Source organism: Calidris pugnax, unplaced genomic scaffold (genome assembly GCF_001431845.1).
Source record: "Calidris pugnax isolate Ruff unplaced genomic scaffold, ASM143184v1 scaffold8, whole genome shotgun sequence".
Taxonomy (NCBI): Eukaryota; Metazoa; Chordata; class Aves; order Charadriiformes; family Scolopacidae; genus Calidris; species Calidris pugnax.
The window spans coordinates 2,964,725-2,982,264 of NW_015090830.1; the positions used below are offsets into that span (position 1 = coordinate 2,964,725).

The 17,540-nt window shown below is 39.6% G+C and overlaps 1 protein-coding gene across 1 annotated transcript in view; it reads right to left on the minus strand.

Moving 5' to 3' along the window:
* The window catches only part of CTNND2 (catenin delta 2), a 672,616-nt gene that overhangs the window by 34,630 nt on the left and 620,446 nt on the right, over positions 1-17,540 (minus strand). Inside the window, exons 17-18 of the mRNA XM_014940766.1 lie at positions 4,640-4,850; positions 1,176-1,260 (exon numbers count right to left, since the gene is read on the minus strand). Of these exons, the coding sequence (XP_014796252.1) occupies positions 1,176-1,260; positions 4,640-4,850 (296 nt within the window). The remainder of the gene's footprint in view (positions 1-1,175; positions 1,261-4,639; positions 4,851-17,540) is intronic.

A 17,540-nucleotide genomic window follows, 5' to 3' on the forward strand; every position in this document is an offset into this window, starting at 1 on the left:
GGGACAGTTGCGTACCAGCTCCTTACTTGGAACATCTTCGCGTATGTTATCCCTAAGTCTGCCAAGGATGACTGAAAATACTGGAAGTGAACAATGGGAGAGACTCAATAATCCCCTTCCTTACTCCTCAGACTTGACACAAGCAGGGCTGAGGCACGTAAAAGAACAGCATTTCGAACAGAAGGGCAGCTTCTGCCAGTTTGAGATTTGGTGCATAACTAAGTTCTTTGCTTGTGCAAAATGCATACACAGCACAGACTATGCTGCTGTGAACCTTCCATGTTTCACAATTCTTATGCCTCATTTTTAACTAGGACCTGAACTTTTGTGCCATATGAAGTTTTAGCTCTCTTTGCTGAGATTACAAATACAAGTATCAATTAGATCAGCTGTGAAATTCCATGTAGCAAGAAGACCTCCGAGAACTAAATCTGCAGGCTGATACTCATATATAAGTTTGGAAATACTCAGCAAGAATTACTTTAAACATTGTCATTTACTAAGTAGATACTTATGTTTTAAAAGCTATATTGGATGTTGTTTCACAATATTGTATTACCATATTGTGATTCATTTTTAAGAGATTAGCAGGCCTGTGGGAATGGTATGGTACTATAGACTCCATAGACTGAAAACCAAGCGTATGATCCTACTGTCTACCAGCCAATTGGAAGTGAAGCTATGAGGTTTCAGCCCAGCTCCACGTGTAACTGGTCCTTAAGCACAACTCCCTTCAGATACTCTTGTTTACAAACTCATGAGGAAATTTGGGAGCTGAAGGGCTGGGAATTTGGTAATCTCTTCAGGGCAGGGTGGGGAGGTGTAAGAGGGTACAGTACAGTAGGAGAGCTTGCATAAGTTTGTTCTATGAACAGAGAACTTCACTCTCCAGGGCTGTCAGATCCAGCACTTTCTGTATGAATTCTTTTGAAAATCAAATTCACATCCCCTTTTCACAGCCACATGTATTTCAATCAAAACTATAATTATAATCAAAAGGTATTTCCATGGTAATAGTAGAAAAAAAGGGAAAAACCCATAGCTCCAAGTATCTGAAATTTTAAACTCTAGGTGAATTTCTAGTTCATATAAATGTTTTGGTCTAAAGTCTCTCAGCCCCCAAATTTGGGTAACCACATGAAAGATGACAAATCCAGAAAAAACCCAAGCCTTACCTTCTTGTAGAGACTTCTCAGGTCTCTGTACTGCCACATACTATTGAGGACCTGAGATGCTGCTTTCACCACTTTTGGCGAATGCCTGTTACACACATATATTAAAAAGGGAGAGAGAGAGAAAGAAAGAGTGAGAAAGAGACTGTTAATTACCGGACTCCGTTCATCCCAATTTTCAAATGCACTGCCATGGATTTAAAAACCCACAATTAAAGTTGTGTTTTAAATGTACCACAAGATCTTTGGTTGGCATCTTGGAGACCAATGTGTTTTTAAGCAAGGGCAATACATGCTATTTCTGTAGTACTAATTATTCAGTGAGGAGCAAAATGTGTGTTCCTCAGCACACTGAGAACAAGGATTCATGCTGAGAGCATAAGAGGAGGAATGGGAGGGGCAGCAACTGGCAAAATTGTTGAGGACCCAACCGGATTATGTACATCTAAGAAGATGTCCTGGCTACAACTTTTGCCATAAAGGACAAGAAGTTAGAGCCAGAGATTCTTTCTCCACAAGCTGCCAAACTTAAACTCATGACAGAGTGGCTCAACACATTAAGAGCCTCTTAGCAGTGGCCAAAAAAACCCACTGTAGATAGGTGATGAGCACAGTTTTTGAAGTGCAGAGCCAAGATGCAGAAATGAGACTGTTTATAACAAGTCAGGACAAATTTCATTAGCAATCCAAATTAGGACTTGCGTCTTACTCACACCATTACCCTTTAACGATGGCAATGTAATGTCATGTTGAAAACCAACTTCACATGGACTTTTTCTTCAGAAGGGTTTTGAAAGAAGTTCTAAACTATTGTAACAATCAGTTGGGAGTCATATATTGTTCTCGGGATAGGTCACATTTAAAAAAAATCTAAAAAAAAAAATTAATCAGTGCATATTCAGCTCAGTGAAGAAGGGTCAGATAGAAAAGGACTGGGAAAATAATCCAGTCCATTGAGGAAGCATACACTGTGCTGTACCAATAACACACTTAAAGCAGCAGAGTGCTAGAAAACCTTGCAATGTATGCCTTGCAATGTATGCCTTGCAAAGGCTGAAGTTTGGAGTGAGGACTGAGGGAGTTTGGGGCAGTCACTGAGGTGATTCATGTTTTACTCAGAAAAAGCATACCAATTGCAAAACCAAAGAGAAACCAGAAAACCAGCAGCATATATTACTGGTTTGGGCAGGAAATCTTCTCATGCTCTGGTGCAGCCTGTCACCTCTGAGAAGGACTACTGGTAGGCTGACACTCGGGCTGGTGAAGCAATATTCATGACACAACTGATTCAAATAACTTATACACTATTTTCCTAGTAATTTATTTGGTGCTTTTTTCTCCTTTTCTCCTATTTCTCGCCCAGACTACAGCAACAGGTGAGTAACTGGTGAATAAATTGGAATTTGATAAACCTTTTCAAGCATAATTGTTTTTATTATAGTGCCAGCTGTACTGGCTAGCTGGGCGCTGGTAGCATGGAGCAACCAGGAAAATAACTGCGCCATCCTTGCTGTGAGTACTGAGGAGAAACAGGAACTATGGAAAGCCAATATGGGCTTGGCCAATATGACCTTCTGAACACCAGTTCTCTTGTGCCATCACAGAGGGAAAGCACTCAAGCCCTGGGCATGCTCCAAAGGCTAGTGGGGCCAGCCCCACACTCCTGGCTCTGATACATAGCAGGATGCATGGCCAAGCTGGTATCCTGCACTTTTAGAAGCAGACTTCACACCGGACAAGATGAATTCATACTGAAGTGTTTTACCGTATTAAAGTGAGCATGTCAGAATTTGCTATCAGTCTAACAACCAGCAATTCTGATTTTTAAACAGTGGATTATTTATAAGAAACCAAACCAAAGTAATGGTGCACAACACTAACACTTCTGGGAGCCGAAAAAATTGAACTTTCACTTAAGATGGACATTTATAGCACTATGAGTTGACAGGTTTTCTTGTTCTAGAACTGTGTAACCTGTAACAGTAATAACATAGGACTGCAACTCAAAGTACTTGAGAGAAGTGATACATATCACGATTTGGGAGGGCATTTTGGAATTACTGAACACTACCTGGACTAAATACTTTCATTCAACATGGATATGTCTTTCACAGTTGTGAGGAATACTTAGGGACTTATACCCTTGTATTCTCCTAAAACTGCCCATGATACTTGGAAAATTCCAGACCCAATAGGTATTAATAACCTCTACCAGATAATGAACAGGTAGACAACTGCATTATTCTGAGGAAAGAAACATTCAACTTAAGAGGAATGGATATGAACCTGCTTGCAATATCAGTATATTTGATATAGATTTAATAATAATAAAAATGCAAATGCAAATAAATCAGCAGAGCATGGGGAGCTGCCACAACTGGAATCACTTATTTTGTTACGCTACTACGTTTTATCCTTTACAATTAGAATGTGAGAATGTTTCAATAATGAATTTGGTATGAAAAGAAAAGGGTGACAATAGAGGAAAAGAAATGTGATTAAAGTATATTGGCAATGCTCCGATCACATAGGCGAGCATAAGTTCTCATACCAAATGTAGGGTGCATAAATCTTTCCTTCAGGTTGTGGCCTGGCTTTGTGGGGCTCTTTTAGAGCTCTGATGCTGCAGTAGGCTGTGTGATGACAGCTTCGAGTAGGTGGACTGATGGGTTTTGTACACTACAGTGAAGGCTTTTTGTTTTCAAACTGCCAAAGTCCCATTGCACTATACTTCTGCAGGTTGACAAATATGAGAACCACGCTATCTGTTTCAGGCAAAAGAAGGATAAAGAATGAACTCTTCATGAAGAGTGCGTACATAGGAAAACAGACAAGATGAAACCATAGCTGCTTGGAAAATGTCACAGTTTGTGTAAGATTTTTGCATGTTCTGGTGCCTCACAAAATAGCCTGCAGGAACCCTAATTCTCCCTCAGAAGCATGGTGTTGGGAAAATCTATGGATCCATTTTTCTACTATGCCCCACCCTACCACCAAGCTGGTGGCAGGGAAAAGGGTGCTGTGAAGAGGGATAGTGGCTTTACATTCTTCACTCCCAGAGCAAGAGGAGCAGTAACAGAGATACAGTGAGGTCCCTTCCTTTCACAGGATCCCTCCACCTGCACATCACCCCTCTGCAGGGTGCAATCCAACAGCTCTGGTCCCTAATGTTTATCAGGATCTTCTGGAAGTGCTTAGAGGTAGTAGTTACTGTAAGTAATCGCTCTTCCTTAAACTGCACGTGCAGTGCACTCCATGCACTGCTGATGGTACATCAAAAATAAACCACAGCAGAAACTTTTGCTATTTGCATTCTCTGTTTCTTGTCACCTTTCCCACTGGACAAATGATTTCTGATTCAACTAAAGAGTTCAACTCATGATTGCACAGAAGAGGGAAACACATTCAGGACTAGTAATAACTACTGGAGATGTTAAAAAAGGTGCAAGGTGATTTGCAAAACATACTTGTCTCCTTTACTCTTAGATATGCCAACCAGTTTCTCAATGCCGCCTGCGTCTCGTAAGGCCTTGGCATTCTCCATGTTTTTAGTGATGACTTCGTGCAGAGTGCAGCAAATGGCAGTAACGGTGTCATCAGACATGGCCTTGCTCGCTGAGCTGTTGCTGTTGTTAGCGCCTGGCAGTCGGTGGACCAGATCCCTCATGGCATACTTGCCTTTGTTGAAAGAAAATGAAGGGAGAATTCAGAAGATACAGTAATAAAGGGTGATGGTGAAGAAGTACAGGGAAAACACGCAAGACTATTAGCACCATTTGCATCATTGCATGTGATCCAATTGGCTACTGATACTACTTTGGAACAAGCCACATTTATACAATCGCACGTTCAAGCATTTCACACATTGGGGACTTTTAATATTTCCATATAACACCAGTTGGAGACTTCAGATACGGGCTACCTCATGCCTTTATGAGAATGAAATGATGACAGTACAGGTCAAGTATATGTAAAAAGGTAACCCAAATACCATAACTTACAGAGCTTATCAAGTCCTCCTCTCCCATCACACAACTCGTAATTCAAGTTACTACAAATAAACTGAGCACCAGCTGTTAAAAACACTACAGTGAATGCAAACCCAATGACACTGTTATTATTTGTGAAAAAGTATTCTCTGAAGGATCAGTTTCATTGAGCAAGGATAATTCTATACTACATGCAGTAACTTAACTGGGTTTTTTAGTGTTTCGATGACTATGACTATTGTTAACTTAGTGCTAAGAGATGACACTGCACTCTTCTACACATCCTTAGTCGTGTGCAGGGTACTGACCAGAAAGGAAGCCTTTTTGACATCTATTCCTGTCTGATAGTTACAGATTATTTTATATAACACTCTAGAATGTTATATAACATTATATGTTATATATATATATATATAACATTATACGTTATATATAACATATATATGTTATATAACATTCTAGAACTAAAAATCTCCTAAAATGAAAGGTGCAACAAATTTTTAAAATGATTCCATTGAACTGAAGACACAAAAAATAAGTTCTGTTGACTATTATACATTTTTTCATGTTTAAATGAATAAAGATTTTTTTTTTTTGGCAAAATTGTGCCTGGAAGTCATGTAGTGCTTGTGAAAATAACAGAAGAGCTGCTTCTGAGAATTTATATATTTATACACACTACAAATATATATAAATGTACACTGGGATTAGCACTGGCACAGACATATGAGAAGCCTCGCACCAGTTCAAGAGGGTCACTATTATGGTAAAATGGCAACTCAGTCCTTCAGGGTGATGAAGACAAGATCAGAGAGGGCAAGGACTTGATGGAGTTGTTGCTGAGGTCAGTGAAACAACTCCGAATCACCTCCAGTGCAGCTGTGCTAGGAATTTGCATACAGCAATCACCATGAGAGTGTATCACGCAGGATGAAAAGGACAGGAAAATTGGGAAAAATAAATATAATTAGTAATCTAATTTACATCACATTTTATGAATGAAATAATCAGGTATGATTATTGTATATAATATGATAATTTAATCAGTTATTTTTGATAAATTAAAAAAGTTCTGATCAATTACTATTTATGAGTACTTATTAAAAATCTTATTTCTGAATTCATAGGTTCAGTTGTGTGTGTCCATATTTGAAAGCAGAGGTAAGAGGAAAATCACATCTTCTAACTATAAAACGTTAAACTATTTTTATTTCTCACAATTTTGCCTGCTGTGGCAAAAATACAGCCAATCATTTGGAACAGAATATTCATTATACAGATAAAAACTAAAACCTCTGTATTAAAATGTTAAACTTAAAGGTTATCAAATAGATTTTGTTGTAATGAGAGATCTTAGAAACTACTCACTCTGTATCATGTAAAAATACTCCTGATTATAAAAAGCATAACATGATCAACAAAATGTGTACAGTAGGATTTGAATCTCATCGGTGTGCTGCAATACAAACTGAAATCTTGTTCTCAAACATTTTTATTTCTTTGCACTTAACATTTAATTGGTCATTTTCATTATTAGCTTTTCAGCAATGTTATTAATATTAGATTCACTACAGATTATAACACCGCTTACTCTTTCAGAAATGGTTTGTTTGAGCAAAGGGAAAATCTTTCCCCCCTCCCCCCCATCTCAAACACTGTTCAAGAACAGTCTGAAATGCTATTTACATCTGTATCTGCTTGTTCTATCTAACAGGAACACATTAACAGTTGCTTATCATTTATGGTGATTACTTCAGTCTGTAGCATATAATAAATTAAGCTTGTGTATCAAAAAATAAAATAAACCATGATTTGGTGTAGCTTTTACCCTTCTAGTGCAGTGTCTGCTATGGGTCAGGAGTAAGTACAACTAGATAAACCAGATCAATGAGACTTTCTGCTTTACCCTGTACACACATCCAGAACAGACCAACATTCCTTTTTCCTTTTGTACTTCACTTAAATTGCAACAGAGCATCTCACCATCTGAGTCCTCTGGTGGAACCAGACGTCAGTGATTTTTCCATTAGCAGCCAAAGACTGTGTCCCTTAGCACTGGGTATAAGGAAATCTGGATAGCTGCCCAAAGCAGAATTCTTTCCTCAAACTGGCCTAGTATTCCAGGCAATAGGATCCATGCCAGTACACATGCCCAGACACACAAGATGCTTCTTACAAGAAATAAAGGCTTTGGAGCTATCAGGAAAAGCTCAGTGGGAAAACAAAAATAAACACAATCGAACATGGTATAAGCATTCTGGACATGTTGATGCTCAACGCACATTTTGTAGACCTAAAATCTAGTCAGTGTATTGCAGCTGTGGCAGCCATGCAAGCTGGTGTCCACTTTGAAGACCCTCCCATCAGAAACCTCTAATGATAATGACAGGCCCCTAGTCCTCCCATGTGCTGCCTGCAGGGGAGACAGGCTTCATCCTCTCTGCCCTGTCCCCAAGGTGCTGTGAAAGCCAGAACTGCCAACTCCAACAGAGCTGCTCACACCCGTGGGTAAAGCAGCCGACCACAGAGGCAGCCATCACGGCTCAAACTGTCCTTCCAGAGGTTCACCAGAAAAAGGTGGCACACCAGCCAGAATAAGAGGGGAGTACATAGTTAATAGATTACTGCATTATATTCACAGAAAAAAAAAATAAAATCAGTTAACTACAGTTGTCTCAGTTGTGTTCCTGCTGCTTTACAGTAGGCATGAAGGAAAGAAGAGTCATGCCTTTTAGCATGAACTATAGAAGAAAACCTACTCTAGTTTGGAGTGGTGCAAATGTCTAGTAATGCCAATGAAAGCACAGCTACGACTACATCAGCCCAACACAGCTGACAACACATGTGATCCTTGACTTTTGCATTACTATATGTTATGATATGCAGAGCATTTGCATTTAGAATGATTTTTTTTTCAATGTTAAGAACCTCTTCTGAAAGCAGACTGCCACATAGAAATGGAAACTAGTCTTGTAATGTTAGTAAAAGTTTCATCTAGCACTACTAGGAGTAAGGCTGGTGATTTCAACTTGCAGCTCAAGTCTCCTTGAGCTACGGAAGTAAGAACTGATTAAGGTCCTGGGAAGAGAGGAGGATGTGTGTGAGAATGATATTAAAAATAAATAGCATTGTTAATTTTTGTTAGGGTTCATACAGAACTGCTTTTATCTACAAATAAATTGTTGTGGTTTTTTTTTTTTTATTTGAGCAGCATTACAAATTGCAAGACCAAAAACTGATTTGATGCTTTTAAAAAGGATTTACATAATATGATTAAACGTAGCCACCCCTTTGACAAGGAAAAAAGAAGTAATATTTATTTTTTCCATTTCATTCATAAAGAAAGGAAGACAGACATTAAATAGTCATAATCTGGGGGCAATGTCATAGGAAAAGGGTTGTCCTGTAGGTGTTCAGGACAGGATTTTTCTGACACTACACATTTTGAAGTTACTTTTCTAAGATAAGACTTTTATCACTGTTTTATATTGAGAGTTGGATTCACCTATCACCATACACTAAGTGTTTGACTGTAAGATGATAAGGTTTGCTTATTAAACATTTCAACAATGCAGATTTAACATCTTTTCCTTTGCATGGAAGGAAAGTCTCATTAACAGCTTAGTACATGGCTTTGCTACTCAATTCAGGAAACTTTTTCCTTCATAGGATCAAACTGATAGATGTCTTAAGAAAGATTTTGCCTTCAGAGGAAATTGTAGAGTAAACTATTCTGGTAGATTTAACAGGAGCAAAGTTATCACAGATAAGGTTCCACTTCCAGAAATATTTCCCTACTATTGTCTTGAGACAAATTCACTGCTGGTGTAACCCCTATGACTTCATTTCCATTTTCACTCATCTCTGAAAAATGACTTTGACATAATGGCACATTTAATAAATAGTTGTGGCATGGTTCCTAGTTTGAGAGAACAAGACTAGGAAAATTAACCTACTGAAAACACAAGAAACCTCAAACAGATATTAATTCAAACTCAGAATCCTGTCCTAGAGGTAGAGCTTGTTCTAATAAAGTAATACATCACCATTTTTTCCCCTCAAAGACACCAATTAATTCACATCTTGTAGCTAGACAATATCAAAATAGCAAAATGCCACCTAATTTTGTTACAATGCTACAGATACCCTATCCCAGGACTATCAGTGTCTGATACATATGAATTTTCCTCTCTTGGTTTGAACATGCGCGCTCTACTTAATTTTCCAGACATACATGGTTTTGTGCATTTTCATCATCCTTTCTAACCATTCAACTTAAGTATTTCACAGCCTTTTCTTTGAAAATAATATTACTGGGAGAGCCTTTATTATTACTTTCAATCATTATTTAATAAATGTGCCAAAACTGTCTACTTAATTTGGATGGAACACATTTTAATCATGAGCCAGTATATTCAACTACCAGTGTAATTAATTAGAGTGCATTCATCACATGATAGCAGTGGCAGAAACACCACTACTGCATTGGATAAAGGGTTCACTTGTGCACTGTGCTTTCTCTTGTCAGATACTGTTGTTTTAAGGTGTAATTGACAATCACTATTGGCACTAGTGAAGCACATGAAAGTGTCCAGGTGTCATTGTACCAGAGGAACACGGTCTCTTCTCTGAACACTGGAAATATTCAGTACATACTGAGGTGCAAGAGTGGAGTGTAAGAGCCCACCAAAAAATGATTACGCTTAGTACAATATGTAGCAAACTCTGTACTCGGACTGTCTAGGCAGTAAAAGTATTTGGAAGGCATCAGAGCTGCCGTGAATTCTACGTAATTTAAGAGGGTAAAGGTTTGTTAGTTTTCACAGGGAGATTCTCTTCTGTCACTGAAACACTTGAGGAGGAAAAGCTACCCCAAATTTTAAAGGCAAAATAGTTTAAGAGCTAAGAAATGCTGTCAGTCTGGGTCTTAGAGACAAACGTGTAGTTTTTTGTGGGACAGAGGAGGAAGCAAATGGAAGAAGATGAAGCAGGGTAATGCCAGAGCTGTTGAGCCAGCAGCAAAGGTAGTGGATGGAAGGAGAAGTTATATTTTTGAAAACAAGAAAGGCTGCAGTACTGAGGTTGAGATACACTTGTCCACGTGAGTAGATGATTATTCCTCAGACTTTAGGAGGCACCAGGAAAGGTGTAGGTGACAGAAGAACAAGAAATCATCTACCATGGCAATGTTGTTTTATAAAGGAAGACCCCAGTTTCAGAAGACCCTGAAATAAGGGTGATTACCCACCCCAAAGTTTGATGTCCTCTTGCTCAGCACTGAATGACGTAACTACCTCCATGCAGGCTTTCCACTGCAACCACCAAGCCAGTGACTTTTCTACCCACCCTTCCCCATAATATAGTCTCTAGCATTGCCAACTGCAGCGTACATTGCATATGAAGGAACTGTAAGTCACTACAGTTTGTATACGGTGACTCTCCTTTCCCTTTCTCTGGTGCCTCCTGGTTTGACATGACTTAAGCTGGTGACAGGGCAGATTTATGCAACTCAAATGCAGTGGCTACTGTCAAACCCACATGGCCTGACCAGTGCTAGCTAATGGTCTGTGATGTTGCTCATCACAACAGATCAGTTTCAAGTTCCTAAGACCACTGTGCTTGAAGTGGTATTGGATGAGAGAAGTGGAAAAAACCCCTGAGCAGTAGGAGTGAAAAGCATGCACCCAAAAAGCATGGGCTCCACCACTTTGAGCAAGTGTCACAGAACAGAGGATTTTGGATCAGTTTGGGATTTAGGAAAGCCTAAACCATTTTTTAGGTACGTAGGGGGCAATTAATGTACCCAAACATAGGGGGCTAACACGGTTTCAAATGCCCTTAGATACCTGAGATGTCTGCACAGAGTTAGTAGACCTATGGAAGAGATACAGCCTTCTGGAAAAGCAGGTGAAGACAAGGCAGGATGTCCTACAGTCTTTAATGATTAATGCTTATCTTTGGCACCCGAATCTCACTCCCAATGTTTGGCCAAAACGTTTTTAGGTACCCAAGCCCTTTTACTTCTTACATTAGGGATGTGCACAAACATTTGTAATTTCTGGCACTTCAGAGTAAACAGATATAAAAACATTTCACTACATAACGTTAATTGACTACAGTACTGTAATTATCCCTATCCAAAAAACTATCAACTCAGTTCAATCATTTGTAAGGGAATGAGTGATGAGTTAAATTAGACTGGTTTGAGTAAGCACCTCAAAACTCGTGGGCTGGAGCCACTGCTTTAGCTGCTTCACATTAAGCCTAGCCTGCCAATTAAGTTGGGATAATGAGTGCTTTGAGCTAGAGAACAATGCCAGTTTTCACCTCCTTGCAGGTTTATTTGAACTTAAATTTTAAGACTGTGTGGAGATAAATTATTTTAGGAGAAGACAGAAAGAATAAAAAATGTTACACACACATGCCCTCCTGTGCCCCCAAGCACCCAGGTGCACTTTGCTGACGGCTGCTGAGACAGAACAAAAGATCAGGTGGAGGTCTCAGATTCCCTCTTCCCCTCAGAAAAATGATACATACTTTTCACTTTTCCACCACCTCTGATGACAGGCAGCAAGATTTCAAGATATAAGATTGGTATTCAGTATGGACCATGACAAAGAGGAACAATATCTTCCCTGATGCATTGTATGTGACGTGCCATTCATTGGTTTTCTTTTTTTAAAATCTTTTTTATCAAGAATAGATTCAACCATAGGTAGCGTAGCATATAAAGCCCTACAGGGAGCAGGAATAGTCATCTTTTACATTTTCAGGGAAGAAACCCTCAAACTTCCATAGAGCGATGAAAGTACGTTTACCACCAATGTCTGTGTTGGCAATGTCAATTGAGATTTGCTGTAAAAGAATTAAATACTGAAGAGAGTAACTGATATAGAAGCTTTTATCTTTTAAAAAAGATTAAAGATGCCGGTTCTATGATTCTATATTTTGCAAGAGAAAGGTATGGCATGAGAACTAGGAATGACAAAGGGCATGGACAGAACAGGGATGGAAGAGTAGTATGTATATAAGCCAGTAGTATTGAATAGAGACAAAAGAGAAGCATTCTGGTATTTTCACCCTGAACATGCCATGGGAAATCACAACTGAGTGCAATGCAATCACTGTTTTTCAGAAAATTGCTTTCTCAGATCCATGATCCTTCATAGACTTTCTTTCCTGTAGCAGCATTTTAACCCAGCCACCTTCCTCTTTCAGCTTCTAGGATTCCAGAAAAGCAATTTTTCAATTTCATGTATTTCCTGCCTCCCTCTGGTTGATCATTTTTCTTGCTTTCAACTCACCTTCTCAGGGCTTCACCCTCTCCCCTCTCTTACATGACTGGTATTTTTATTTCCTTGAGCTGTACCACCTCAGCCCTTTGGGTCTTAACCACGAAGATTTCATGTTCCTTTGCCATTTCTTGCCTGTCTGATATTTAGGTGCATATCTCTGCATCTGCCCTGTCTGCCAAGCTTTTCCATTTTCTCCTCATATTGGTTTGAAGACCTTCAGTGTGATGCTCAGCTGGATGCTGTTTCTGCCACACCTCTGCATACCCATGACCCCCACCAGGCTCCTGCTGTTTAATATTCTAAAGGAAATTTTACCTAGCTTACAGGCATAGATTTTAGACTTGAAAATACTGTATTTAAAAGCTATTGCTCTCATACTACTCTTGTTGTCTCTTTTGTGTATCTCCAGTTCCACAGACTGCTATCTATTTCATCTACTGTTAGTCCTAAAGCTGATTTTGCTCCTCTCTCAAAGGAATACCTTCATAGTCTGCATTTCTCTCACCCAGCAAGACTGCAGGCATTCAGGCTTTATATTAGCAGTTGTCTTAAGGCCTAGAGATTAAAGAACCTTCAGGGCTCTTTAGCTGGCCCTGAACTGCTAATTCATACAGCATATCTGTCCCAACATGTGCTTTAAAGGCTTGACCTATACCTACACTTTGCATGCAGAAGTACATCAGCTGGCTCTATCGGAGCTAGTGTCAAAACTAGAGTAGGGTATTGAGACCTGATCTGATTTAGTTACCAAAATTACTGTCTTTTTGGCAATTGTCATGGGATGTGTGTTGCCACCGAAAACTGGATTTCTAGAGAAACTAGCTCTCCTTTGGGGGAGTAGATGTTTGCAGCAGAACAGTCAGAAAATTAGTACAGAAATTGATTTATGGGTACTCTGGCCAAATGGAGTTTCTCTTTCTTAACAGCACCTCTCACCCACCACAGTGGGTGGCTTCTATTCTGAATGTTAATCCATACATCAGCTGAGCAATCTCTTTCCCCTCTCATGCTGGAGAGGCAAACCAACCATCAAACACAGGCAGCCCAACTCGGGATGCATGCTCTGACTTACACTTCTTTGGGAAGAGGAGGAAGCGCTAATTTGTTGACTGTCCCACCCACACTGGGACTATGAAAATGAGTCAGTTCAAAGTCCAGCTTGACCAGCCTAACTATTTGTTGACCTGATATGCCAAAGAATTACTGAGTCCACAGAAGGAGAAAAATCTCAACCAATAAGCTTTTATTTGTCACCCTTAGCAGCAAAGGAAGCAGCATTTTTTAAGGTAAACTGTCACATACCCACAGATATTACTGCTCTTCCATTGTTCCCCCTCCTCTGGCCAGAAAAAAGGATTTGGGTGGTGGCTTTGGCTGTCTCCCTTGCAGTCTTAACTTTTTCAGGTTGGCTGGGAACAACCAACCTAATCCTTTATTGTTCTTGGACCCAAAGAATTTGATCTTGCATGCTTGGGTTTTATACCCAGAATGGATGGAGTCTATGTGGGCACTCACTCAAATAATTTCCTTTTAAATTAATTTTGTTTACATTTCCTGCCTAGTATGCAAACTGGTAGAGGTATGGAAAGGAGTTGTTAGCCTACCCAGGTAGTGCAAATATACCTAATTAATCAGCTCCTTTACACACCAACACATCTATTTCTCGTTTGGATTGCACTGTCATCTTTTCTTTCATCTTTCCACTAGCCCAAAGTAAAAAAGATTCTGCAAAGGGAAGTGATTCCTCAGTTTAATTGCTGCAGGCTAAGTTTTCTGATTACTGGAGCTGGTTTTAGTCCCTTGCTATCCTCTTCCCTGCTCCCTGCAGAGAATAGAGCTTTTGGAAGACTGAATTTTAAAAAATATAGTCATTTAATTAATGTTATGATTAATCAGTGTTTCTAAAGTGCTTTGAAGAGGGAAAGCACTATGTGAGTGTTGAGTGAAATTCTAGTTTTATCTGTATTATTTTCTGAGATAGGATAATATTTTGTTAATAGTCTGATTCAAGGGACTTTAAATTAGGACATAATGAAGAAATAAGAATGTAATCTATTTTTGGAAAAATAAGTTTAGGCTTCAAGATCTATGCCCTGATCCAACACCCATTGAAATTAATGAGCCTGTCTGCCAATGTCAGAAGGTATTAAATTGGATTCATAAAGAAGTAGCTTTTCTTTTCAACTTTGGCTTTTACTTTTTGTCCAAACCAGAACAAAATTCTGACAGGAGACTGATGGAGCCAGAATGATTGCAACTAGACATTATCCTGCTTTAACTGCCCATGAAGCAATTGCTATTTATTTGCTATTATTTTTTCTTCTTCTTCACTTATGCTATAATATTGCCTGAAACTCCTTATCAACAAATTTGTTGCTGTCGCACAGTCTGAAAGACTGATTATTTTTGCCTGCTCTTATACGCAGTTAAGACAATATCACGGTGAAACATACAAAAATTCTTATGTTTAGAGATGCATATTAAAATAGTAAAAGAAATAAAACCAAAATGGATCCTCATGATATATTCATTTATAAATGATTAAATAAAATGCATACATGTAAATGTGTTAGCTCAATAAACATAAATCTTTGTGAAGTGATAGTGTCTTGAGAACAACTCTTCCAACAAGTATCAAAACCACTCTAGGTCATACTGCAATGTACACGTATTCCTTAATTGCTGTAATGTTCCAATATTTCTTAAGTCATCACCATGAAAACTCTACACAGAGCAGTTAAGATTATTAATCTGTGCAGAATAGCAGAACAACAATACTGGGGATACATATCAGTATTTCACATTGCTTTATTGTGCATCATACACTAAAATTATTTATATTAAATATAAAAATCCTGGTTAGTATCTAAGACTCAGTGAAACCATACACTGACTTCGCAGATGTTGATGTTTGGGAGGACAGAAGGGAAAAGAAAAAGAACTAAAGGATCAGAGGATTCCAAAGGATCAGAGTGCTTTGAAAGACTAGGGTGGAGCCAGAGTGAAAATGTGACACGTACCTAGCAGCCTCACTACTTCCCTGTGACATGGCTGATTATAAACTGCACCCTGCATTGCAGGGGAAAGATGGGAGATCAGGTTTGAAGTGCTAGAAAAGACTTGACTTAACAACAGCGACAAAAAAAGCAAAGCAGGAAAATAAAGTCTTTCAGTCAAACAGAACAGGCGAGAGGTCAGAGACAATGCTGACCTCCTAGCCACAGGAGACTCAGAGGACAATATTCCCAAAGGTAAACTACTTCTTGACAGAATGCCCCACTGCAAATGATAAATTAAACTTGCAGAATATCATGTTCCCTTTGTGAAAGCGACTGTTGTTGTCAGTGTCACCTTGAAAAATTTTGCACATGAATATATAACTTTGCATATACTCATGCTAATAGTATGCATTTTCCCCTAATTAAAATTTGCACTCTGATTATTTGCTAGAAAATCCTGAGTTACGAAATCCAAATAATGTATAAAACATATCACTTTAAGAGCACCCTGAGTAGCACACAATCTAAGAGATCCTGTAACTTTTCTCCTGAGAGGAGTAAGTAATGAGGCAATTTATTTTCCTCATGTCGCACATTAGATCTAGCAAACAGCAGGTGAACTCTGAACATCACCACTGAACACTCTTTTGGGACACTGAGTTACTGCCTTATGTTGCAAAATCTGTAAACTTGGACTAGGAGCTTTTTTCTCCTTCTCAGGATTGCAGAGGACTTCTCAGGAAGGTCTTCTTGAGAAGAAAAGGAAATTGAAAGCCTGTATCTTGAATAAAATGCAAGGACAGCCATAAACTAACAGGGTCATTCACTGATTAATTAAAAGACTATGTTGGACAAACCCCACCTCTTCTCCTGTTTCTGAAAGGGCTAAGTGTATAAAACTGAGGTGCAACCATGCATGAATGAGGTGCACAACTTAATCATGCTTGACCATGGTCCTTGATACTTCTGGCAGCAAAAATAAAACAAAAAATGATGCAAATAATTTCCTTATAAATCACAGAACACTTGAGGTTGTCAGGATCCTCTAGAGAACTAGTCCAACCCCTCTGCTCAAAGAAGGGTCAGTTTGGTGTTTTCTTATATTTGGATGGAATTTCCTGTATTTCAGTTTGTGCTCACTCCCCAGGCATCCTCAAGAAGCATCAGGCATTTAGACAAATGGATAAGATCCCCCTAAGTCTCCTCTTCTCCAGGCTGAACAGTTCCAACTCCCTCAGCCTCTCCTCACAGGAGAGATGCTCCAGCACCATAATCATACTTGAGGCCCTTCACTGGACTCTCTCTCGTATGTTGTCCATGCCTCTTGTATTGGGGAGCCCAGAACTGGACCAGAACTTCAGGTGTGGCATCACCAGTGCTGAGTAGAGGGGAAGGATCACCTGCCTCAACATGCTGGTAACGCTCCTCCTAACACAGCCCAGGAGGCTGTTGGCCTTTCTTGCTGCTGGGGCACACTCCTGACTCTTTTTTTTTTTTAAAAAAATTTTACTTAGCAATTAAAGCAATGGCAATGTAGTCAGTACAGTAATTCTGAGGACACATTTTTAGGCCCTTACCCTAACTCTGGCCACTCACCCAAAGTCCAACCCCTAACCCTTACCTCAGCATCCTTCTCTATTCCCTAACACCAAGACCTGTGACAGAGCCAAAGTCCAAGCCCCTAACCCTTTATTTTATCCCCATCCATAACACTTGCCCTGGTCTCTAGCCTTAAATTGCTGTCCCTAACCCTAGCCCTCACTGCTACTCCTGACTCATCCCCCCAGCCAACACCCTAATCCTGTACCACAAGCTCTTGGCACAACCCCCATCCCTCACCCCCTGAGGGTGCCTAGGAGGTGGGCAGGGGACAAAGAGGTGAACTGGGCCACTAAGGCAGAGATGGGGGTGATGGAGATCTTGGGGGTCCTTGTGCTTCAGCACTTGAGTAGGCAGGAGCTGCAGGCTGGCACGTGAAGACAGGGAGGGTGTGAGAGAGCTGAGCCAACAAGGAAAGGTGATTTTGTGGCTGTAAGGGGGATTGAGGTGATGCAACATCAATTGAGAGACCACAGTTGTTAAGCC